The sequence below is a fragment of the Mustela nigripes genome, chromosome 14 (genome assembly GCF_022355385.1).
Source record: "Mustela nigripes isolate SB6536 chromosome 14, MUSNIG.SB6536, whole genome shotgun sequence".
NCBI lineage: Eukaryota > Metazoa > Chordata > Mammalia > Carnivora > Mustelidae > Mustela > Mustela nigripes.
The window spans coordinates 39,652,171-39,679,019 of NC_081570.1; the positions used below are offsets into that span (position 1 = coordinate 39,652,171).

A 26,849-nucleotide genomic window follows, 5' to 3' on the forward strand; every position below is an offset into this window, starting at 1 on the left:
GTATATCTGGCAAAGTTTGCTCCTGTCTTTCCTGTTCTAGCCCTGTTATTCCAAAACACAAAGGAATATTCTAATGGAAAGTATTCTCATTTGGGGGACAAAAATGGGCACTTAGCCATTCCTCGTGATGCTCTTTGCTTGTGTCCTATAAAGGATGACAAAGTCACCCATTTTCTAATCCAGAACCCAACTTGTTTTCCCAGGTTCCCTCCTACAACCAACACAAACACAGACATTTACCAGCAAAACAGAAGCTGTTGGAAAGATTTTTTGGCTGCTGAAATGGGCTCCTGTCACCAGGACATGGCAGGCTTTTTGCTGTATTGTCTCCCAGACCTGGCCCGGGTACTCCAAAAAGAGCTTTATGTAATCAGTCTTCCCTGACATGTGACGTCCTGTCATTTTCCTCCCCTTCGGCTCTGCTGCCGCCCACAAATCAATAACATTGCCTGGGAAGTTCAAGCTGGTTTTGCAGCCACCCTAAGCTCTGTGTTTCTTAAAGGGTATGTCAGAAAATGTAAAGTTTCCTAATGATATTTCTGGCTGATGACACATGGCAGAGCTGATGGACTATTTATAATCAGTGGCACGATCGCAAGCACATTATTTTTATTTCACTTAGGGGGGAGCCCTGTCATTTGCTACCTCTCTTTGCAGACAAGTTGATGCCATCTCCACCTAAAGGAGCTAAACCATCTTTGCAGAATGTGTTTGCACTCTCTCCTTTGTGTTAGGAGCTCCCCAGTCCTTTCCAATAGAACCCTCCTTTTTTTTTTTTTTTTTTTTTTAATTGTTCTTGGGCTGGGGAGATGATGAGGGCAACCAATGATTTGTAGCAACTGTTTTAAATTCTGGTCATGCCTTCACTATAAATGTCTCTGTCTTTGCTGCTCAGATCCTGCTACATTCCTCCGCGTGTGGGCGTGGCTGGCATGACTGAGGCAGCAGACACAGCTACTGCATTCAGCTCGCCCCAGTTTTACAGGACTCAGCGTAGCATAGCTGCCTTTCGTTGAGCAGCTACTATATTGTAGGCAACGTATTTGGTAGGCATTTTATGCACAAGATCTCATTAACGCTTTTAAACTTGTCTGTGGCAAGTGCTATTATCTCCAGAGAAAACATGTAGGGGAAGAAACGGGACATTAAATGACTTCTCTCCACTGTCCCACAGCTGATAGGAAAAGCCCCATGACTCCAGTTCAAATCTAACAAACCACACCTGCTCTCTTTCCACGACCTTCTCATTTCTTTCTGATTGAGCGGACACTCATGTATGTATGTGGATGGGCAGGAGCACTCACCCATTCCTAACTTGGGCGGCTCCTGTGAGTTCATAGGCTGACCAAAGTGAGAGATGGAAGAACTGGAAACTTTGCCACCTGGGGTAAACCCTGCTGTAAAACGAACCATATCCTAGAGGAAAGTTTTGACTTCTTGCTGCAGTGGGAGCTGTTACTGCTATAAAGATACTGAGCTCTCTCTCTCTCTCTTTCTTTCTCTCTCTCTTTTTTTTAAATGTTTCCACAGGACAGAGTTTAGGGTATGGATTCGTTAACTATATTGATCCAAAGGATGCAGAGAAAGCCATCAACACTTTAAATGGACTCAGACTCCAGACCAAAACCATAAAGGTAAGAAGTGATTTGCTGGCTCCTGACTGAGCAGCACTGGTTAAATTTCATCCCTTTGATCTAATAAATCCAGGCTATGAGGGAGCTGGAAGTGGTGTTCTTTATTCATGCAAAGGACATCTATCACCCACTGTACTAAGTGGGGGATGCAGATCATTACAAAGAATGAGAAGCGGGTTGAGTAGAGGGAGGGGACAGAGGGCAGATGGGGTGTCAGGGCCCTCCAAGAAGGCCTGTGAGCCCAAGTCTGCAAAGATGGCCAGAACTGAGCCATAGGAGTAAGCTGGGGCCTGAAAGCTCTTCCAGACACAGGGAACAGCACATGAGAAGCTGTGAAAATGAATGTAAACATTATGAGTGGGGAACAGCATATAGACTAGCATGGCCTAAGTTTGGATGGGAGGTGGGCAGGGGCCTTATGGGCCAGGCTGAACAGTTCAACTTTACCAAAGGGTGGACCGTTCATCTCCTAACTGAGACTAGAAAAGACAAAATCAGTTATAAATAAACTCTAGTGTAATAAGGATGGGTACTATAAAATTGTTAGGAACATAGTAAAAGAATGACAGAAAAAGTGACATTCGAACCAAAATAATCAGGGCTGTAGATAATATCTCAGGTGGGATTGTTTTGAGTCGAAAAAGAGAAGCAATTACCCAGAGCCTGCTCCTCCAGACAGAGGTTTCTGTGACTGTGTGTCACACTCGGTTCAGACTTCATCTCGTGGGGAGCCTTCAGGAAGTGGCGCTGTTTGCTTTAAGGGCCCCCTCCCACAGCCAGTGGTGATCTCCTGGATGGAGACTCCTCCTCCTCAGCCTCCCTTCCCCTTCTTCCTCCACCTCCAGGCAGCATCCTGCTTGGGGGCAGCTGCCAGCCCATTAATGAGTCCCATCCTTCATAGCCTATTACACCACAGGGAGGTGTCTCCTGGGCGCTCTTATCCTCACGACAGCAGGTCTGACGCAAAGTAGGACAAAAGAGAAACCTCTCCCAGAATGGAGATCTATAGATGGCACCAGCTCTCAGCGCATGAAAACACAAAAGCAGAACCTTTTGGTTCAACACACCTACTTCTCCAACATCCAGACTGACAGAGGAGACGATTGGCATCAGATAATCTTAGCTAGGAGGCAATCAAAGCAAAACCAAAGCCAAAACAAAAACCTTCTTTTTTGGAATATATTACGTGATTGTCTGTCCTCCCTTGCTCCTTCCTTCCTTTAAGCAGCTTTACCTCAGCAGTTGAGTTTAATTTTATTTCTAAAGATGATTGCTTTCCTGATATTTACGGTCTGTGGTACACGCAGACCCCAAAATGGGCCTGACTCAGGCTGCCTCTTTCTCATCTTAAACTTAATCCCTTGAGTTATCTAATGGAGAAATAATTAAGAGTTGTTTAATTATGAGGTAATCCTCTGAGAGGCAGGAGGATTAATTCCTTTCAAAGGAAAAACATACCTATTTTTATGCTTTAAGTGAAGATGGGAGGCTCGCATCTCTGACTGTTTGTTGAGGCCACACCGAGTTGAGGCTGTATTTGTGGTTTTGATTGATTTTTCTGTGCTATCCCGTTCAGCATTAGAATGTCAGACACTTACTCTTCCCTTGATGGACACCCTGACCTTGAACCGAGAAAGTCCTTTTCATTCCTCTACAGTTTTCTTGAAACCCAAACCTTCCCAAAAGTTTAGGATCAAATCATCAGCCACCCATTCTGCCATATATAAAATCTCCCATGAAGCTGTTTGGGCTTCCTGAAAGACTGACTGAACCTGGCTTTTCCGATCTCAGAATGCATCCTGATCCATCATGCCTTTGGAAGCAGTGCTTTGTCTAGGTGGATCTTACAGACGAGGAACATTGATTATTTTCATTCTGTGAAGAGACAGTCTGCCCCACCCCCTCACCTACCCTGCGCTCACCCTGCATCAAAACGCTGCCAACACATTTGCACCCAGCAGTAACGTGGGCTTCCGAGGCACTGTAGGATTCAAAATGCATGATGCCACGGCTGAATCAATAATTTCCATTCTCTACTACGAATGAAAATTTAATGTGCAAACCTAGGGATTTCAGCCCTTTCATTAAAGCAGTTTATTTGCCATACTCAAAATTAAGTTTGAGTGATGGGTTCCTTTATTAACTTTTCTTCCCTTTCCTAAAGGGACACAATGTTTAAGGTAAAAAATCATATTAAAGGGGAGGGGAAAAAAGCAAACCCTTTTCATGTACTGTTAATAGTCTCATCATTTATTAATTTTTTTAAATTGCTTTTCTGCCTTTCAGGCCACTGTTTACTTCTGCTTCAGTTTGCTTTGATAAGTGACACGAGATTTATGTCTTTGCTCTGGCACCCAAGAAGCAATAGATAACTTGCCTATCTGGAAAACCTAAGTATCCTCCTGGAAGCATGCTTTACAGAGATCTCCCCGAACTATTTAGCACATGTTTGCAAGATAAGGTCAAGTGTGTCCCTCCTTCTCACATTTGTGATGCATTTCTGGACTGCTTTGTGTAAAACACCCTGCATTAAATATAATGCACAACAGAGATGCAGACACACCAAGAGTTAATTCCTAAGGGTTTGGGGTTTTTTTTGTTTTTTTGTTTGTTTGTTTTTTAATTCCTGAGTTTTGACAATCAATGATTAACAGCTTGGGATAGATCTGGAAAGCCCTGAGGGAGTGGTAGAGAATGTAGTGAGGTAGAGAGCAATAAAGAGGGCAGCTACTCTTCAGCGACTGCTGATTGTTTAAGCCCGGATTATTGCCAGATCTTCCAATTATTCAATAAAAGCTGAAATCTAGATATTTTTTTCTTGCCATAACTTTCAATTTTTAAAAGCTGGAAACCAAATTAAAAATTTTAAAGCATAGGTGGTCGGGGCAAACAAAATTTGGTAGTTGACCCGTGGACAAACAGTTTGTAGCCTCTGGAGTCCACTTTGAAAACACAAACACTGTTTTGCCTATTGGAAGTGGGTGGCTCGTTACTGGGTTGCTAGGGGAAGGTGCCCACAAATGATGGTTCCCTGTTAACAAATTTTCATTGCTCCTTTAGTAAGAGGGATGGAATGTGACTGTGTGCCAATGCCAAGGGCACGTGGAGGGCAAGACCAGGCCTCTGTCCTCAAGGAGAATACAATCTTGGCACAGACGCAGCATCAAAACAGAGAAAGAGTGTGACTTGCTCATTAAGCCCCAACAAGTAGTATGGATGACCAGATAATGTGCCTATCTGGAAGAAAAGAGTACATTCTTCAGAAGCGTGTGTTACAGTGATCTCCTAGGAACATCTAGTACATGTTTGCAGACATGTGACTACAGAGGGATTATTCTCTGGTTTATATCTTGTTTCGTGGGGAAAAGTGGCCAGGCTGAAAGATGAAATGATTTGTCCAAAGGCAAACAAGTGACCAGCAACTAAGCTGAGTTAGCATCTGAAGGTCCTATAGCGTTCTGCCCCAAGAAGGAAATAATAATGATTACTTATTATATTACACTAACAATGAATAATAGTAATGCTACCTTATATTGAATATTTACTCTGTGTCCAACAGTATTCGAGCCCTTTTACATGCTTGATAGGACTTAATCCTTGAAACATCTCTCGGGGTGGATGCTTTACATGCATTAACTCTACTTCTTAAGATAGCCCTATAAGAAGGTTCTATTCACTCCTTCATACAGTTGAGGAAAGGAAGGCCCAGAGAGGTTAGGAGACTTACCCAAGATCACACAGTTGGCAAGTGAGATTTGGAGTCAGCAAGTATTCTTCAGAAATAACTCTGGCAACGGGCCGTAAGTGTTGGAAGGTCACACTGTTTGTTCAGCAGCACATGTGTGCTGTAAGATTGTGTGGGTGTGTATTGGCTCTGCACACACACAGGTTATACTCCCTGGCATGGGAAGGAGATAGAAAAAGCAAACAAATTGTGTGGCCCCTCCAGGTTCTTCAGTAAACAGACCTGTGGTTAGGGCCATAGGGGATAGACCTGACTTCAGGTCGTTTCTTCTTGAGCCCCAGCTTTCCAGACTCTGTGCCAGGTCCTGGGATTTGGATGGCCCAGGGGTGGCAGTGCCCTGGGGATTCTCCTATCCATGTGTGTCAGAGAGGCATGGGGCATGGACCATGGGCTTACATGTCTAGTCTGCGAGAGCAGGCTGGAGCTCCACTTGGGAAATTGGGTCTTTTCTCAGGATTTCAACTCTGGACCCAGTGGAGATGATTTGCCCTGTTTAGGGCTCTGAGAGTGCTAATTGTTCAGCTTCTTTCCTCACTTCACTCTAATAGAGATCACTTTAGACTCTGGGAACCGTTGGGTGAAATGGCTGTGGGTTCTGGGAAATGATTCTCGGTTCTCCTTAACCGCACACCAGATGTCCCAGTCCTGGACTCTCTCCTCTCTCCATGCATTCTAAAACAGCAGCTTCTGAATTCACACTGTAATTTCAGCCTCTTGATGGGAAGCATTCCATTGAATCCAGCGGTAGTGGTCCAGCTCTTTGCTGCATTAATTAGTAACAAAAAATTAGATGGTCTGTAATACCTTCAAAAGGGATATCTTTACAAAAACTTTGGATTGATATTCAAGTTACACTGAGTAAAAAGTGATCTGAAGTGGATATGAGGGTTTGGAATCACTCCCAATAAACCTTTCAGAGTAATGGGATACCAGTTTGGATTTTAACTTAAGTTCGAGGAGCAGGAATAAAGAAGTGTTCACTGCTCTGCCTCCATGGGGGCTCCTGTCTTGTGGGGGTAACAGACATGCAATGGACCAACTCTAATGCAATGGGATAGAGCAGTCTTAGGGATGCAGGGGCTCCCACTGGTTTGGGGTGGAGGGGTGGGAAGAAGGAAGCTGTGTGAGGTTTGAGCAGGAGAAGGACCTGGACAAAGTAAAGTTCCAAGAAGGCTCTTCTGGCAGTGGTGTGTCACTTGGGGTGTTTGACAGATGAAACCAGCGGTTTGCAGGCTGAAGGTGTTTGTTGTCATCCTTAGACACTGGTTTTCATGAGATTTTTAGGAAATTTTTACTCATTTTAAAAGCAAGGCATGCTTATTTATAAATAATTTGAAGAATGCATTATCATATAATGAAGGCAGTATCAGCCATTCCCAACTCAATCCTGTAAACAATGTTTTTATCTATGTCCTTCCTTTTGTCATTGCATTACAGGTTTAAAAATGATTTTGTGTCATGTCTTTTTCTAATAATTGCATTAAACTATTCTTCAATTTATAAAAATGTGACTTTAAAGAAAGCATTCCCAGATCACAACTCTTGTGCAGACTGGGGGTGTAGGTGAGTTCAGGACTGGAGCAGGGATGAGGGGACAAAAGGCTGCCTCTGCCATGCAGCGTGAACCCAGGAGGGTTGGCAGGCAGTCAGGAGAGGCGCCGTGAGAGTAGGAAGGGGGCTTGATCACAAGGCCACAGCCCAGCTCCAGAGGGAGCAGGACTAGAGAAGGGGAAGGTGTGAGTGAGGGCTTTTTCGGAAGGAAAAAACTTCCTTCTCTGGGAAGGAGAACAAACGGAGTTCCTGTATTCTGGCATCTCTGTGCCATAATGCCTCTTAGCCATTTCTCCATCCTCGCTTTATTCTTCTAATAAGTGCTTACGGTGCCTCCAGGGGATCTCTCCACACTGGAGTTTTGCAGGGTCCAGTCTGCCCCTCCCGCCTCTTCATCTTGCCAAGGGTCATCAGGGCACTGCCCCTCCCTCACCCCGCCATCCACCTGCCTTGCTAAAGGCCTTTGTTCCGCTGAAGCATCTTTTCTTTGTACTCGGCATAAGCAATTATTTCTCCTATCACTGCTCTTAATGCTTCCTGGAGAGTTAGCAGATCATTTTTTGCTGACGGGTAACACCCCACCCAGAAATGATAGACTGCCTCCCTCAGTCTTATTAATAATAAAAAGGCACTTTTCTCTCCTCCCCCATGACAGCTATAGTCAGAACAGTGTGGGAGCACTGCCCTGCCAAGGTCAGCAAGGGAGACTGGATCACTGAATCCCCAAGGAGCCAAGAGAGGGCACACATCCACCGCAGTGGAAACTGGACGCCCGTTTACCCCCCATTGTACCGGGCTGCTCATTCTCTCCTGTGAGAGCTTGTTTGCCTGCTCTGCTTCTCAGAGCCCTGCTAACTTCATCTGGGTGAATAATTTCAGATACCGGTGTAGGAGTTTGAAGGATTGACCTAGCGCATCCCTGTTCTCTCTGCCCAGTGAGGTTGTTATAATTCCAGTATCTTAAAGGTCGTCCACTGTGTCCTGGGTCTGGATTACAAAAGCAAATCAGGTGTGGGTTGAGAGGACACGTAGGTTTTCAGAAGTGTGTGGAATGGGGCTTGGGGGCTTGAGTTGTCTACAAGTGTGAAAGAAACCATCGGGGGGTGTGAGCTGCCTTAGAAAAGCCAGCTCACCTTGGCTGTGTTAGGAGAATTGTGGATTCCAGATTCCAGGAATCCACTCTGGTCAACTGTCCTTCGTGTCTGTGCCCCATTCTCAGCTTTACGTTTTAAAGAGACACTCTAAGGGTTGTGCAGAGGCAAACGGGGAAGATGGCCAAGATGATGCTGCACTCCCAGGTTCATCCACCGTGGTTGCTTCTCTGTTCTTACGGGAAAAGAAGTCTGCAGGGACTCTGAAGTGCAATTCTGTATTTCAAGAATCCGGAAAGAGAGCCCGTGCAGCTCTCAGGATAGAACATTTGCCTTGGGTGGTAGTGAGTCTCTGACTGTCAGAGACATTCAGATGGAGTAATTGGGGATGATGTAGGAGAGATTCCTATACCACACTGGGGTCTGACCCTTGAGCTCTGAGATTCTGTATTTTTGTGTGATTTCTGGGCTTCAGACTCTTCTGTCCAGTAAAGCAGCCACCAGCTACATATGACTTTTTAAATTTGAATTTAAATTAATTAAAATTAAGTAAAATGAAAAGTTCTGTTCCTCAGTCATACTGGGTATATTGGAAGTGTTCAGTAGCCACATGTAGCTAGTGGCCACCATCAAACACCTCAGATCTAGAACATTTTCGTGATCCCAGAAAGTTCTACTGCACAGCGCTGGCCTGAAACATCAGTGGCTGTGGGGAATAAAGAATCTCTTCTCCGTGACTATCATGAAGCCCCAGGGCAAATCAGCTGGCCTGTCAAAGATCATAGAGCCAATCCCACTTCCCTTCACCTTTGTTGTCCATTTGAAAGAGCACTGAGTTACGATGAAGAATCAGTCAAGTCCTAGTTCTGTCAAAAACCACCAGGATGACCTTGGGTGACTTACTTTTTTACTTCCCTGGATGCATTTCCTCATCTGCAAAATGGTGTCTTCCAGCTCTAACAATCTAACTAATAAAATATTATAGCGTGATCTTGTCAGCTTGGTAAATTTCCAGGGAAAGTAGCCATTTGTGCCAAGCACACAGCTTTTATTTCACTGTCCACATTAGCCTGACATAGTGGAAAGATCCCAGATCTTGGAGTAATATCCAGCTTTGTCTTAGTTCGGCTGTGTGACCTTGGACAAGTACTTCATCTCACTGAGCCAGAGTATGTCATCTAGAAAATGGAACAAATAATGTCTCACTTCTGGGTCCTCATAGTTTAAAGTTTATAGTCGGTTGCCCAAGTGAATAGGGCAAAAGTGAATAGGGTTATCCCTGGGTGAAAGTTACATGAGAGGGGAAGTCTGTTTCCTATCTGCATGTTTTAGAGATGTACATGCTTCAAAGATGCTTTTTAAAAATGTAAGGAAAGAGCTTTGAGTCTTGTTAAGCCTCAGGCACCATATATAGAGGCTTGTATAGTGGGAAGTATAACGCACCTCCCAGGTGGCTTCAGTCACCTTATCAGTCTAACAGAGAGCAAGAGTCAGGAGGTGCAGTTTAGTGAGAAGACTGAGTGTCTTCATCTCTGAGACCAGCTCTTCCACCAATCAGCCCATGAAACCTTTAACACATCTCTACTTTCTGGGGGCCACTAGACAGACGGCGGGATCCTTCTACTAAGTAAGACCGCTTGGTAATTTGATGGACTTCGTTAAAGCTGTAGGCATATGAACAGATCACTACACCATTTTTTTTAAAAGAAGTGTTTTTCCAGCCTACTGTATGCCAGATACCCTCCTAATACTCTTGGATATTCTTAAACTCCATGATGGAGGTATTGTGATAGCTGCGGCCATGGAAATGTATACCATCTATAGAGTTCAAGGAGACAGCAGTCCTCTTGGAGGAGGCGGTATTCAGACAGGGTCTGTATGGATGGGCAAGGGTTCGCTTTGATATGATGGTGAGCAAATAGCAAAAACAAAGACAGAAGTAGAGACGTGAAGTGCATATTCAGAAGACTGACCTTTTTAATTTGAACTGTGGTGCAGAGTGCATGGAGCATTAGCAGGTGGTGAGAAGTCCAGATCTCGGAGGGCCTTGAATGCTCAAATGAAGCATTCGATCATTATCACAAGGTGCTAGAGAACCACTGAAGGTTTTGAGCAGGAAGAAGTGGTACCATCGGGGCTCATTAGAAATATTACCGTCGGGTCTTGCCCCTGGTAAAAGAATATCGTGTATCAGGTGACAGGTGGAGGAAAGTATGAGGAATGGGGCCACATAAGCAGACACCTGTTCTGCCTGTGGGCAGGGCAGCAGCCATAGGCACAGGGGTAAGCTGATCCTCATAATCAAAGCTGTCGTTTCTAGGAAACAGCTGGCTTCTTTCTTCTCTCCCTGCTCCTGGAGGTGGGATCAGAGGTACCTGCAAGGGTTTGCTCCTCGAAGGCCCTGGCAGCGCCAGAGTCTGTTCTCTGCTGCCATTCTCCTGGGCTCTTTGGAATGACTATCCCCCCTGGGATTCATATGCTCTGGGGAGTTTGTGCTCAGTCTGAGAGGAAGGTGTTACAACACATTGGGGAAAATCTGCAGCCTGATCTTCTGAAATGATAGGTCTCTGTGTCTGTCTCCTCTGCTAGACTCATAGTTCTACATGTCAAGGACTGTTGTATTCATCTCTATACTCCCAGAATCTCATGTAAGACCATAGCAGTTACAGCAAAGCTGCTATTTATTGAGCACTATCTGTGTGCCAGGCATAATGCCTAGAAACCGTTTTTTTTTTTTTTTTAAGATTTGTTTATTTATTTGAGAGACAGAGACAGAGAGAGGGGGTTGAGGGGCAGAGAGAGGGGGAGAGAGAGAATCTCAAGCAGACTCCCTGCTGAGCACAGAGCCTGGACACGGGGCTTGATATCATGACCCTGAAATTAAATATCAAGTGCTTAACTGACTGAGCCACCCAGGCTCCCCATAGTGCCTAGAAATGTTATATGCTTTAGCTTGTTTATTTTGTGTTTTTATAATTTTCTTACTATGTTATGTTAGTCACCATACAATATATCATTAGTTTTGATGTAGTGGTCCATGATTCATTGCTTGTGTATAACATATTTGCATTAGCTTGTTTAATGCTCCAAGTGCTCTGTTAGAAATCTTCTAAACTATGTTACTCAGGTGATACATATCGGAAAAGTTAAGTTACTTTCCCCAAGATTACACCGCTAGTAAGCAGTCAGGATTTAAATTCCTATCTTTCTAGCCCCACAGCCCTGGCTCTTGACCTTTGTCTCTTTTCAGAATTCCAGAATAGATGCTCAGTGTCAGTTAAAGTAACATAACCAAGAACTTCCTTGGAGTGGCCAGTCTCAAAATACAGTTGCCTGATGCTCTAACTAGCACCTATCAGTGAGAGAAACCCACGGGATAAAGGGTGATTCAGACAGAAGGGTGCCCCTAGTGTGTGCAGCTAAAATAGAAATTGGAGAAGGATGGAAGCTGTAGAAGAGACACATTTGAATTCAGTAGACGGATGAGCTTACCCATAATCAGGGATGGCTAGTGATGGGGCAAGACACCTCATGAAGCAGTAAGCTTCCTGTGTAACATAGAAGGCAGGTGGCTAGCTGCCTAGGATCTCACCTAGAAATTTTGAGGCCACTTTTGGTACCGAGTTTCTGTAAAGTGGATTTCAAGGAGAGTGCTTTCTGCTGGGATCACCAATGACACCTGTCACCTATATTTCTGCTTACCATGAGCCACAGTTGTAGAGATTAGCAGTTTTGTGAATAGAATGCCTAGCCCATGAAAACATCCAGTCAATGAGATCCTTCTTATAATTTGAAGGGGTCTAACAAGTGATGGCCTTGTCTTCTACATCCTAGCTATAAACCAGTTGAGAGGTAAGACAAAAAAGAAGAGCGTATTAAATCCTAAGGTCACCTTTATTACGGATTACACCCAAGATGGATTTCCTGAACACAATGGGCTTCCTGACACAGAATCCCACACTTTGACAGATTGACAGCCCCTGTCACAGGTGCTATGGACACCACAGTCCTCCCCATATGGGAGCAGAACCTACTCACATAGTACAGAGCCTGAAACAGAAAGTGGCTGCCAGAAGGGAGGAGGCAGGCAGCAGCTGAGGCTCCTGTGCCCATCGCCCTTACCAAAGCCTGGCCAAATGTCTTCCCCTAGAGAGGAGGTGGTCACGGGGCACAGAGAGGCCTAGAGTACTACTCCAAGGGCTCCCTGCACGTGGAAGCTAACACTGGGAGCTGGAGTGTTCCTTGCCAGGAACAGCCCTCTGTACGGTACTCATTTAATTGCTCCCTTCCTTACTGGACCATGGTTGAAGCAGAAGTACCCAGCAGGGGACCTGCCCCCAGGAAGTGTCCTGGAAGGGGAGGAATGAATGAACTCTTGTCTTCTAGTGCCAGTATTTGACTAATGAAACACCTTCCCAAGGCAAAGAAGGATGCCTTTTCTTATCTTACCAGCCTCCCAGCACCCAAAACCAAGCCTTTACCGTGCTTTCCAAGCCCTCTCCCTTTTCTGTACCGTGGCAGGTAAGACAGGAGGTGAAGGGTTGCCAGAGGACTTGGGAAACGCTTTTCCCTAGGCTGTGCTGTTCCTCCCACCCTGCCCAGGCCGATCCCTGGCTGTGAGCTGGGGTGTGGGGGAGGAGCATCGTTTCTGCTGCCCCGTTAGTGACGAATGCCAGTGCCACCTTGGTGAGAATCACCGACAGCAGCCTTAAGAAGTCACTTTGGAAAATGGAAAGTACTTCGTGGAAACTGGGAAGTACAGTGGAATCTGTAGGAATGTGCTCAAAGAAATTCATGGCAGTGAAGTAGTAAAGGATGACCCAAACTCCACCAGGCTGATGGAAGAGGACAGTGGTGCCTCTATAGCTGCTCACTGGTGGTATCCCAGATGTTTGCTTGTGTGGTAAAATTGTAAGATGTGTCCCAATGGGGGCTAGAGTCCCACACTGCCCCATGAAAGCCCATAGTACATACCACATAATAATATGTACTAAATAGCTGCTAAATTCTAGGAATGCACTATACACATTAAATCTATTATCTCAATTCTTTACAATAACTTACCGAAAGAAAATCATCCCCCTTTATACGAGTAAAGAAACTGAGATTTATTAAGATCAAATTACTTGCCCAAGGTCACAGCTAATGAGTGCCAGAGCCAGCCCACAGTCAGGGCTCATAAACTCCACACTGTACTGTCACTCTTGCAGAGGGTCGAGGTTAGGGTAAGCCTGCGGAGATGGAGAGTTTGGAGAGACTACATATCTTTTTTTATATATATAATATATTTTTTTTAAGATTTATTTATTGGACAGAGATCACAAGTAGGCAGAGAAGCAGGCAGAGGGCGGGGGTTGGGGGGGGAGCAGGCTCCCTGCCAAGCAGAGAGCCCAATGCGGTGCTCTATCCCAGGACCCTGAGATCATGACCTGAGCTGAAGGCAGAGGCTTAACCCACTGAGCCACCCAGGCACCCTGAGACTACCTATCTTTTACCAAGATCATTTGTAAAGTCACCTGCCTCTGGACCATACTTACCTAGAGAGAGAGGAGTAGCTTCCCCACTCCCAGCTCTTTCTGAGCTCCAGAGCAAGATCAGTGCCGGCCTAGAAATGCCAGTCTTGTCTTCAGAAATCCGGGATGAATGAATTGAACAGGATCCTGATGGTCTGAGGCCTGGGATTCTCTAGGGCTCTGCCTTCAGCATTGGAAGCCCTGGGCTCCAGGCCACTAGTTTAGTGGAGTGAACAAACCAGCAAAGACTGGCTGGCTGTCTGCCGGTGCTAGCAGTGCACCATTTTTGAGAAATGTTTCAGCACAATGACATGCGTGACACCTGTAGTCACTTGGAATTTCATAAATGAATGAGGACACTTGAGGTGTGCAAATACCAGGATGAGCATTTGGATAATAAATTTAGAAAGATCCCTTTTCTGTCATTTTTGCCCACACCCACTTCTACAGATTTCTTGGACAGGGCAGGGGACTAAGTGACTTAAGACTCCAAGTCAAGGAGAAAAAGTAAGCGGGAGTTAGGTTTGGTGAATGTTCAAAGTGCTGCTGTTCACCTTTGGGACTTGTTATTGCTCTGTGACTGTGATCTGTGGCAGTAATTCTCCCTGGATGAGGTTTGGGGAAATGGTTTTGTTCTGTCATTGACTCTCCAGTGCCAGCTCCTTTTCCTAGCAGGTCTGTCTCCAGCCCACCCCCTCCCCCAGCTCTGGCTGCCCAGACCATTGGCTGTCAAGGTCATTACTCTCCATTGCGCATTTATTGGGTATCAAAGAGGCACCGCACTAAGCTCTTGACCTTCATCATCTTATTTGTCCTTGGAGAGCTATCACTAGGCCACCATCACCTGACCCCAACCTACACCTGTCTCACCACCAATCTCATCTCAGCTCTGTCTTCTTCCTGGCCCTTTTAACCCTTAATTAAAAGGAATATTAGTCTCCCCTTCTCAGTGTTCCAGTCCCAGTGATATAGCCCTAAAAGAGAACACATCTTGGGGCATTGTGATAATTGGCCAATAAGAGTATTTCTTGTATTTGACTCATGTTTATTTGGTGCCTCCTGTGTGTTGTCTCTTGTCCCCATTGGACTTGGAAATCCTTTAGGGCAAGAGACCACTCTTTTTTCTTGCTTATTATGCATCCCCAGCACACAGCACTGCGCCTGGTTGATAGTAGATCCTTGGGAAATGTTTGCTTAGAGAAGGCCTCTGGGTGATGTCTAGTCATAGAACAGTCTTCTCTCAGTCCTTCCAATCTCAGATACTGGGGAATAGGAAAACTGTCCCTTAGCTCTTAGCTTAATAGGGAAACCCAGCTATGATTCTGAATGCATGAGTCTATGATTCTATGATTAACTCTTGTTGATCCCCCTAAGTGGAGGAATCCAAGTTGCAGTTAGCCCCAAAGAGTCATTAAGGACCACATCATTCATTATATTCTGTGGGTGTGTTCATTTATTCTTTCCGTAGGTGTTGAACATCCTGCAGGTATCAGGCTCTGTGCTCGGAGCTAGAGCCACAAAAATGAACAAGACACACACATACACACACACACACACCATGACCACAAGGAGATCAGCAAATTAGATGATCAGGAGACTAGATAGAAAGATGGTGACTCAAGGTCCGAACAGGTTAAGCAAGTACCATGGGTGCAGTTCACTGAGAGCCCTACTAGGAGGAGGTAGGATCAGGGAAAGCTGCCTAGAGAAGATGGCATTGGAGCTGGGCCTTAAAGGAGAATAGGATCAGGGCCTGAGAAAGTAAGTGGAAAAATTTTCCCCACAAGCAAGGACATAGAAGTAGGAGGGTATGTTTTAGGGCAGCGCAAATGTCATTCAGATAATTAATTTGTCTAATAATTGGCACTGGTGAGATAGGGGTAACTCTCATTACCATGAACATATCACTACAACATTCTTATTTCCTTCCCCCTACTGCTCCCTTCTCATGCCTGAAAAACAGTTCTGCTGGGTTATAACCTGAAAGACTTTGTTCCTGAAAGGATGGGGTAGGAGAGCCTTGTGTGGAGTGATGCTCTGTGCACGCAGTCACATGAAACTCAGCCCCCACTCCCCAGCTACCAGCCACGTAAAAGTCCCTTTGCATGTCAGCCCTGTGCTGGGAAGGAGCTTACAGAGGCCATCCCTGAGTTACTGGAAGAGGTAGATACTGCAGATAGGCCGACTCACTCCATCAGCAGGAGGAGACCAGTGAGCCAGATTTGTCATTCACATCATTTTATCTGTTGAGTCAACGTCTATTTTTCAGTGTGGAATCCATAAAGGGACTCGGCATCTCAGTCCTTGAGAGGGAAAGAGTGCCAAGGGTGAGGTGTCTGCTCAGCATTCACTCCCCTTTGCTAGATCCACCACCAGACCCACTGCTCAAGGTTTAGTTCTTAATGCCAAGGGTCTAGTTTAACACGTACGCTTTCTTATGTACACACGTTTGTGTGTGTGTGTGTGTGCAGAACACATGCACACACCCCTGTAGTCTTAGCAGGACTTGTAAATTGGTTATATGGATTAAATAAAACTCCCAACTGAAAAATGCTAAGCCATATAGGTCCCTTCCTGTCCAACATTGTCAGATGTGCTCTGAAATGACTGTTTTCATCATCTATTCTGAGCCATAACTGCCCCAGAAATAGCTTTAGCAGGAAAGTGCTTTTGTTAGACTAGCTGTAAATTATATTTCAAATGTCTGATGTTGTTTTCTTAAAAAATAAATAAATAAGTAAATGAAAGTCTAAAATTAATGACTGCTGGGGTTTGCTTTGCTTATGTGTACTGCTACAGATTTGGCTTCTTGCAGATGGAATTTCAGATCTGTTTACACTTCTGTGTTAGCTTTTTGGGGGAAAAAAAGCAGTTGAGAGATCTGGGAGGACAAATTTACAAAGTCGAACTTATTATAACCATTCGTGAGGCTCGCTTCTTTCTCCCCCTGCCCTCTCCTACTCTCCTTTCTACCCCCTGCCCTCATTTTGTTGATTGTGGTTTTATCTGCTCCTGCTCCAAGTTAGACGGCAACTGGTTCTTGCAGATGTTATGACAAGGTCACAGATCCGGTTTCACAAGCAGATGTTCACGAAGCCCCGTTTCACCAGCACTTTGTCATTCAGCGAGAGCAGACCTTGTGGGAGCAGATTGGAACAACACAAAGGAGGGGACATAAAAAATCTTGCAGAGAACCTGATCACTTTAATGTGTTGAAAACGAAGGGCTGGGAGGGTGGGGGGGGCGGTGGCAAGGAGAGAAATCTGCAGAGCAGAATTTCTTGGAGGTTTTTTTTTTTTTTTGGTTTATTCAAAGATTATTATGTGTTGGATACAGTAAATCATCTATACACCCACATCCAGGAGGTAAATCTTCAGAACTCCATGCGTGGGTAGTTCTGCATTTAACAGCTGCCATACAGTAGCTATTTTGTTCTGCACTTAGAGACCCTTATCTGTGCATTTGTTTTAAGTTATAGTCAACTCTCCTTTTGTTCCTCTATTGCTGTTCTCCTGATTCTCACTACTAGTACAAGAGGAGCTAAGACTCTGAACTACTGAGTTATTTAAACTGACACCATGAGTTAGAATGATAGACGAGGGACTGCCATCTCAGTTGTTGACTCAGCCTCTACTTGGAGGGTGTTGCTATAATGGATTTAGCTCCTCTTGCCTTTTCCTAGGTCTCATATGCCCGTCCAAGCTCTGCCTCAATCAGGGATGCTAACCTCTACGTTAGCGGCCTTCCCAAAACCATGACCCAGAAGGAACTGGAGCAGCTTTTCTCGCAGTATGGCCGTATCATCACCTCTCGAATCCTGGTTGATCAAGTCACAGGTTAAGTGTTTCTTTGTCATTTCTTTCCTTGTGTCTCAATGCCACAGCCAGTGCCCTGTGACCCAAAGGAGCAGAGAGATAATGGTTGCTTAGGGTAAAAGATATGGGTCATGCGTAGACAGGGTTTTGACTTAGGAGAAAGACTCTGATCAATCAAATGCCCACATTTAAAATGGGCCGCCTTAGGAGGTAGATCTCCATCATGGGAACAGTTCCAGCAGCAGCTAACCTGGTTGGCAGGGCTGTAGAGAGGATTTGGGCATCAGGTTGTGAGTGGGACTGAATGACCTTCAAAGTCTCTTTCAACCCTCAACCAAGTAACATTACTTTTGTATGTGGAAAGAACCCATCTTAGAGCTCCGGTTCCAATGATAGCGTTAGAGAGCTAGAGGGAATCTCACGCTGCCTCATTCCCCACATGAGAAAAGAGTGGTCCAAAGTGAGGGATCTGACTTCTGCCCAGGTAGTTAGTAGCAGTGCAGGGACATGAAGCCAGGGCCCGGGACTGTGGTACTTTGTCCATCATTAAGAAAGGTAACCACCACCTCTCAGTAAGAAACATAAGCTACCCTGGGTTGCGTTTTTAATGATAACATGTTTTCACCTATTCCACATTAGATCCAATTTAAAACACCACCCCACCCCCCAGAGAGTTTAGTGTCTGTTTATCATCCAGCTCGTGTGACAAACCCTTGCTGAAGCCAGCTCTGCCCCCAGACACTGTTCAGAGGGACACTGGGGTCCAGGGATGAAGGAGACACAAGTCCTGCCCTTGCAGGACTCCAGTGTGATGCGTGCCTGCAAAAGGCTCTCCTGTGTCCCCCGGGAGCTCAGGAGGAGGTATACTGTGCCTGGCAGGGGATTGGTGTGAGGGCTGCATCAAGGAGGTGACGTTTGAGCAGGGTTTGGGAGGATGACTTGCAGTTATCTGGCACAAAGGAGGGATAGAGAATTCTATATGGGTAGGATGTATCCTATAGAATAGGTGGAGAGGATATATCGTAAGGCATGGAGCTGAGGAAGAACACAGCCTGTTCAAGGAATATGTGGCAGTTCAAGTATGGCTGGCCCGAGGCTCAACAGGGAACTTGGAGCCACCTCATCAGGGGCACTGAAAGCCAGGCTAAGAAGTCTGACTTCATCTGTGTGCAACATGGAGCCACGGAAGGGGTGTTTGGTGTGTGGGCTTTGTTACTCTGTGTGTGGAATGTGGGACCATGAGGAACAGGAACCATACACAAGGTAAAAAATTGAAAAGTTATGAAAAATGGATAAAGAGTATTTTTAAAAGGTGCCCTTTTAGTAGTCAGAGTCTGCTTGGCAAACAAATTATGTAGTCGCTAGGTGTGGGGGGCACATTATAGGACTAGAAACTGGACAGTGGGTGATGGGCTACAGCAACTAGAGGGAGACAGGGACTGAGCAGGCCGGTGGTAGAGGCTGGAATGAATGTGAGAGGTGCCTGTGTTCTGTGGGTGGGAGTCACCTGTCCAGAGCCATGATGGCAGAAACACAGGCAGATGGGTTTTGATGGATGAGAGAGATACAGGGAGCCAGGCTCAGCCCTGGCTCCCTCAGTGGGCTGACTCCCCACAGAATCTCTCTGGGGCCCAGCCCATCTCTTCCCAGGGGTGTTTACCAGTTTGGTTTGTTCACTCTTTACGAAGGCCCTTTCTCTTTCCTCAGGAGTGTCCAGAGGGGTGGGATTCATCCGATTTGATAAGAGAATTGAGGCAGAAGAAGCCATCAAAGGGCTGAATGGCCAGAAGCCCAGCGGTGCTACGGAACCGATTACTGTGAAGTTTGCCAACAACCCCAGCCAGAAGTCCAGCCAGGCCCTGCTGTCCCAGCTCTACCAGTCCCCCAACCGGCGCTACCCTGGCCCGCTTCACCACCAAGCCCAGAGGTTCAGGTAGGCACACCCACGGGGAAAGGACCCTGCTACAGGAGTACAGAGCTGGGCGAGGGCCAGGAAAACCCACAACCCTGAAAGATGGGGCAAGAGTAAGAACCTCGGCCCGCAGGTTCACACACCCCACTGGGCCTCAGTTTCCACTGCTGTAACATGAAATGGTTGGACCAGATGCTCTTCCAAACCCCCTTTCAACTTACCGATGTGAGTGTGGTTAACCTCCATCAATCCAGATAAAAGAAAATTCCTATATTTAACCAAACCAGAAGGTTCTGTTCATCCCCAATAGTAGGCACATTCAACAGCTTAGACTTAAGGCTGAGGGAGTGGCTTTTACTAAAGTCAAAGGCATGTGTAGCCCAGGAGGCAGATCCTTGCCAGGGAGAGTGGTCTGGCCTGTCCTCCTTTCTTCTGCATAGGTACTCTCTTTTGTGTTGACTTCACTCTGACCAGATTCTGGGAAATAAGAAGGAAGATTTTCCTAAGCCTTATTAGTGTTTCCTTCAGGCACCCAACCCTCTCAGTACAATGGGCACTTCCCTTCTCCTGGGACATTTCTGAAAGGCAGGTTTCACTCTGTGAGGGCAGTCCAAAGCTGATTGCCTTTATTGTAGGAGAGATAAGAACATTCTTGACCTACCCATAAGAATTCTAAATAATTCTTTTATTCCATCCATGTGCCCTTTAATGAAAGGGTTTTTTTTTTTTCTTCTTTTCAAACATCACATGGAAAGATAGTAGGCTCTCCATCTGGCCATGAAGAGGAGGAAAATCAGCCTCAGTAGTGTCCTCCCATATCCTGGGAATTTGAACGGGTTAATGATTTCATGAAGAGTCCAAGTCATCTAATTTTTATTTTGTGTGAGCGCACATGCAGGATTTATGTAAAAAGCCTTTCCAGCAGGCTTCTAATGGTGGAAACTATGGTTACTACTGCCCCATGGTGTGAATAGCTTGTCCCCAAGTAAAATACTGAACATGAGGGAGATTATAACATAATGGCAGTTTACGAGGCGGAGCTTTCAGGTTGTAAATAATAAGCTAATTGTAAAAAAAAAAATCTTAACCCCCAAACTCCTCCTTCCCCAAAAAATGTGTGTGGTAAGATTTAGTTAATGTAGCTAGACTAAGAGAAAAGATCCATTCTGATATGCATTGTACATGCACGTGTGTTCCTTTCATTCTCAAGTTTAATTGCACTAAAAGGTGAATTGTAATAAAAGGTGAACAACTTAAGAAGCTGCCCCCTTTTAACAACTTCACACACAATATAAAATGAAATCCACACACATGTTCTCAGAGGAGGGGGGAGTGGAATTAATTCAGACCTTGAAAGAAAGGGAGCTTCATTAGACACTTGCTTTAAACTCTAGCATTGACCTGAACATGAATTACTCATGGTTGGAGGCAGAAAAGGGGGAAACTACCAGTGGATAGACTCCTAAGCATTGGGGAAAGTTGTTGAGCTTTTCTTCTTTGAAAATGGAGCATTCTTATTAATAGTTCCATTGAGCAATCTTGCCATCTGTGAGGCATTAACCCAGAGACCCTCCTTCTCTTTGCAGGCTGGACAATTTGCTTAATATGGCCTATGGCGTAAAGAGGTAATTAAAACTCCACAGATTGCCAGATGTCCGTGTTGGCACAGACTGGGGCTAGAAAATTTTTTTTTTAATTCACTAACTTTACTTTTTTTTTTTTTTTAATTCTTCCTTTTTCCTCCACCAGCATGTCAAATTCTTAATTTTAATTTCAGACCTCAGTTGGTTTTGTTTCTTTTAGGGCACACAAAGTGTGTTTGTGTGTTTCACTTTTTCTTTTATTTACAGGTGGGCTTCTCCTATGGTTCAGGTGCCACAGCTACCAAGCCCTTGATAATCTGGTTCCCTGGACAGCTCCCCTTAAGGGAGAAGGCTCCTACTCTTTGCCAGCTGATTTTGCAAACTTGCAGAGCAACTGTTTTGCATTAGCAATGCCAAGATTCAGTTAAGAGGGCAGATTCCAGCAAATCAAAATTAGAACATTTTGCTAATCGTGGTTAACAATCTTATGATTATCAGTGGATAAATTAGATTTTGGACTGGCCACAGCATGAGTAAACGTGTGGATGACCTGCTGACCTCACCCCCACCTCCGTGTGCATTTCAGGGCACAGCCTGAGAACGAAGTGTATCTGTGTGCACCTCAACCAGGGGTTTCTTTTGTTACAGGTTTTAGCAGTTATTATAAATCCTCCCTTGGTTATACACGTATTGTGTTTTACACTTGTGGTTTCTTTCATGGAAAGCCTTTCTGGGGGATTGGGGGATCAGAGAATCAAGGTTTGTGGGGCTCTCTGAATGCAGTCACAAGAGTGATCCAGACCTAGTGTGAAAGCTGAGTCTTGGGAAGTTGAGTGTGTTCTGTCACTGTGTCCATGAGATTCCCATATGTGCTTTTGATAAGCTCCACTGAGCTGCTAGGGACACAGCATCTTCATCATCCTGCTCAGTAGAGCTGCACGCTTTAATTCCACTTCCCACAGTCAGGCAAAGAGATGTGGTTTTTAATAGTCCCAGTCACACTCCCCGTACGAGGCAGTGCTCTCAGCACTTGCCACGCATGGTAAGTACCCCAAGTCTGGAAACCCACACACAGTGGCAGAAGTTGCTGTCCTGCTGGCTTTGCTAGCCGAGCGCCAGCCTCCCCAGTCTCCAGCCTGGCACCAGTGAGGATAATTGGGAGTTACTTCCATGTGTTGGGCATACTGCTTGCCTCTTCCCACTCCCGCTCTTCCATTTTTCCCACCTCTGGCCTCTGGTCCCGTCTACCTTCAGGGAGGCAGCTCCACATGTGGAGTGATGCTTACATGCGCTGAGGCCACGGAAGGCACAGGTGCAGCCTCAGAGCAAACATCACTAGTTGATAAGAGCATTTTCTTTTCCTATTAGACCCAGATTTGGGTCCAGACTCCTTCCTACCAAAGCCCTCCAGTCTCAACTAGAGTTGAGACTCTGTTTGAAACCTCTTTGCTGGCTCCTGACTTTGGCCTTCAGATAAATACCTCGCTGTTCTCTACCTTTAAATGAATGGAATGAGTTCACTCAGTTGGAGGAGAGAAGGTTGAGAAGACAGTCTTGAGAAATAATGCAAATCATAGACATGGATTTGCCCTCCTAAGAATCCTTACCACCATGTGTTTTGGTTCTATTATTTGTTTTTAAGCAAGAGAGAAATTTGACTTAGTGAATAATGCCAAAATTAGTACCTATTGAGTTGTTATGGTTAGCATATCTTTACCCGCCCTTTGATTATCTAAATTCTAGTTAGATGCAGAACTGTTCTTTCCTAGGACTTTCAAATCTCCAAGAATAGTTGCTGATTTTTAAAATGTCCTAAGGACTCCTGGTCGGGTCAGTCAGTGAAGCGTCTGACTCTTGATTTTGGCCCAGGTCATAACCTCAGGGTTGTGAAATTGAGCCCTGCATTGGGCTACACTCTGGGCGTGGAGCCTGCTTGGGATTCTCTGTCTCCCTCCCCACCTCTGAAACCAAAAACCAAACCAAAATGACAACCAAAAGTCCTAGGTAACACTTTATCCCATCCTCTCTCCAGTTTTTGCTTCCTCTCCTCCTCCCTTTTTTGAGAAATAAAAACCGAAGCCCAACCACGTGAAAACCAAGATGGGATAGAGCCCAAATGCCTGTATATATTTGGTATAAAACAAAATGCTAACAAATATTTTTCTGCTATCGGCACTGGTAACCTAACCCAATGCATCCATTATGAATCACACGTAGATATATTTTATCAGACCGTGAATAGACTCTGAAGAGTTGTTTTTTTTTTTTCAAGATAACAGGAAAACTGAGATTTCAAAGCCAAATACAAAAGTAGTTGTAATAGGGTAAATAACAGTTTTCAGCTTTTCTAATTTAAGACAAATAAATGCACAAATGACTTGAAATCTCACTCCTGTGATGCTTAGAAATGAAGATAGTATATTTTATATATCACATTATATAATTATATATATTATTATAAGCTTTATAATGATGCTTAGAAATTCCAGATAATATAGCATCAAGGAGTGATATGTCTTTAGTATTCTTGCTTGGGGATTTTTGGGGGAACTCCTTTGAATAAATGCTAAATGAAACATGAGGCATCCATCTGATTAATAACAAGGTATGTCTGTTCATTCTCATGTGTTTCTCTCCTCAAAATATCAAGAGATTTTGGCAACAATAAGTCAGGGGACTGCAAAGATGGTAGACTTGAGCACTCCTAGGGCCATCCCCTAATCTGCCTTCAAAAATAAATAAAATCTCCCAAGCACTGATACCCACCAATGTTATTCACTTATACAGTCAATGAGTATTTATTGAGTATTTTCTATGTGTCACTGCCTGTGATAGTCCCATACGTGCCTCACTGAATAAATAAGTAGAGCAATAGGATGAATAATATAGAGCCGCTCCTCCCAAGAGGTTACTGTCTGCTGTGGTGGGGTGGGAGGTTAAGGGTCAGGGTGGGATATCCTATGGTAGAAGTATCCTGTGGTAGAAGTGGGATAGAGCCTTGCTCTGGGATTTCCTTACAGTTATTAGGAATTGATCTAGCCTTTTTCTTGGCATATATGGGCCTTAGTCAGTTTAGCCATTCCATTCAGAAAAAATACCAGAGACATTAGTTTTTGCATTTTGGTTTTTAAACCCTGAAGACTCTCCTGCAAACACACTCACTCAGCCCTCTGCCCCCATGTCTGTGTCTGTGCATCTGTGTGTTATCCGTGGTCAGACTGATGTCTGGACCAGTCCCCCCTTCTGCCTGTCCCCCCAGGTTCTCCCCAATCACCATTGACGGGATGACAAGCCTTGTGGGAATGAACATCCCTGGTCACACGGGAACAGGCTGGTGCATCTTTGTCTACAACCTGTCCCCTGATTCCGACGAGAGTGTCCTCTGGCAGCTCTTTGGTCCCTTCGGCGCAGTGAACAACGTCAAGGTCATCCGCGACTTCAACACCAACAAGTGCAAGGGATTCGGCTTTGTCACCATGACCAACTATGATGAGGCAGCCATGGCCATTGCCAGCCTCAACGGGTACCGCCTAGGAGACCGAGTGTTGCAAGTTTCCTTTAAAACCAACAAAGCCCACAAGTCCTGAATTTCCCATCCTTACTTATTAAAATATATATATAAATATATACGAACAAAACACACGTGCGCACACACACACATACACACGCACACACACACACAAAAGAGAGAGAAACAAACTTTTTGAGGCTTATATTCAACCATGGACTTTATAAGCCAGTGTTGCCTAAGTATTAAAACATTGGATTATCCTGAGGTGTACCAGGAAAGGATTTTATAATGCTTAGAAAAAAAGAAAAAAAATACAAAAAAAAAAATACCTTTGATGCATTGAATGTTCTTTCATAGCTGTCGTTGTTGAATATAATATACATAGATAGCGATGTGCAGGGATTTTAACCCAGCCAGCTAACTTTACTACCTTCCTTGAAGGTGGGTCTTTTTAAGATGACCATTCGCTCATTTGAAAAAGAAAAACAAAAAACAAAAAAAAAAATAATAATAATAAAAATAAAACAATTTTTACAAAGTAATGGGATTCAAAGAAAGAAAAAAAAGATTTTTCTTTTTTGTCAAAAAAGTTGATCCAATCCGATTGGTAAAAACCCCCCACACAAATTAAAGAGGAATAATAAAAATTGCAAAAATGAAAAAAAAAAACTTTTGCAAATTTTTTTATTTTTCCTTTTTTCTTTTATATCATGTGAACTAAAAACAGTCTTCTGTTAGGGGATGGGGGTAAAGGGGGATACCTGATGACATTAACAATTTAATAACATTAACATTGTTGCCAAAGAGGTGGTCTCTTTGCTGAAAATGGGTTTCAAGAAAAATCTATTTTTATAAAATATAAAGAATTTTTACAAGAGAATCTGGATTTGAGAAAAAAATATTTTGACTGGCTAATTTAGGGGAAATTGACAACTTTGTCGCGTTCATACTGCACTGGTAACTTTTTAGAGATCAAGATGTGTGTTTTAAACTGGATTCGTAGACTGTTTTTTGAAGGATGGGCTATAAACAGATGATCTTCATATCTTTTCATAGCATGTAATAATAATAAAAAAATTATTAATTACTAGGGGAAAGGAGTGTTCGTTCTACCCAGGGTACCACAGTTCCCCACAGTCAAAACCCAAAAGCAAGGAGATGAGTTGAAAGACAGTTTTTCTTTAAGTCATCAGTATGGGATGTCAGCAGAACAAAAATTAAAAAGATTAATTTTCCTTTTGATCTAAAACTTCCTTAGTTTGAGCAGTAGGTGCTACGAAATTATTTACATATCTTAGTATCATAGTTAAATGTAATGTGTTTAGGAGAGGAAAACAAAAGATACATTTGCTTTAAATTCATTAAGGAATTTTCAAATTCACTTTGTAGCCCATGCTGATAGAACTGGGCTGTGTTGGTACATTTGAAACACTGTTTATGTTGCTTGAAACACTTATTTATTTAATCGCCGATGTGATGATGCCTATGGCCGAGATCAAATATAGCTAGATTGGCTAGACTACTTATTTGTTTACTTAAACTATGGGAAGAAGCATATTATTGTGTCATTCTGTTGTGTGTGTATGTGTATATACAATATAAATATATATATATAAAGTTATTTTTTCTTTGGGTTAATTTATTATAAGTTGTAACACTTGGCTAGTTTTGTTTGTATATGTCTTAAAATGTTTTCTTATGATATTTAAGTGACAGTTAAAGAAGTATCAAGGTAACTTGTGTAGAACTATTGTTTGATATATTGTCATGTTTGTTGTGAATATTTTTTCTTACTGCACAGTAGAAAAATAAAAACAACTGGGTCTTTATTTTAATGTAATTCAGATTGGGGAAAACAAAACAGAGCTAAGGGAACAAAATGACTGAGGGAGCATTCTCCCGCGTCCAGTGCACTGATCATTTTAGTATGTTTGTGCTTTGTACGGTTATATATTTAAAACAAAAACAAAACAAAAAAATACAAGGGTTCATGCTCTTCCCTGGGTAATAGAAACAGTTACTCGCTATGCATAATCTAGTTGATAGTTAAATTTGCTATTGCTTTTCTTGTCTTGTTATATAAAATCTTTTCAATACAAGTTTAGTCTTAATGGTAATAAAACGTTATGGTTATTTATAACTTGTGCTTATTTTGTGCGTTTTTTCCCATGCTGAACCCACTAAGTGCATGTAGACAGAACTGTTGTTTTCACACTGAAGAGGCAAACTTTGTAGTAGTAGTCGTAGTGGTAGACAGGTAACGAAAACCAAGGCTGCATCATAGACTCCTCCTTTAAATTTTTTTTCTGTTTTTTTTTCCTCTTTTCGGTTTTGAAAAAATAAAAATAAACCACCAGATTTCAGTTCAGAGAACACTCGTTCAACATTCAGGGAAAACTTTTTACATCACCTGCTATGAATGAACGCAGTTTGCTGGCAAAGTTTTGATGCATTTGCTAAGCATTAGTGGGAAAGGCATGCCAAAATCTCTTCT

General features: G+C 43.9%; 1 protein-coding gene across 4 annotated transcripts in view; it reads left to right on the top strand.

Annotated features, from left to right (window-relative positions):
• Window positions 1-24,836, top strand: part of ELAVL4 (ELAV like RNA binding protein 4) — an 82,376-nt gene extending 57,540 nt beyond the window's left edge. For 3 of the 4 annotated variants that reach the window (XM_059374677.1, XM_059374676.1, XM_059374679.1), the window contains 5 exons: window positions 1,531-1,634; window positions 17,217-17,370; window positions 19,057-19,282; window positions 20,848-20,886; window positions 24,062-24,836. In XM_059374677.1, coding sequence (XP_059230660.1) covers window positions 1,531-1,634; window positions 17,217-17,370; window positions 19,057-19,282; window positions 20,848-20,886; window positions 24,062-24,431 — 893 coding nt within the window. In that variant the 3' untranslated portion in view covers window positions 24,432-24,836. The remainder of the gene's footprint in view (window positions 1-1,530; window positions 1,635-17,216; window positions 17,371-19,056; window positions 19,283-20,847; window positions 20,887-24,061) is intronic. The other variant, XM_059374678.1, reaches the window with a different exon arrangement.
• Window positions 24,837-26,849: the final 2,013 nt, after the last annotated feature.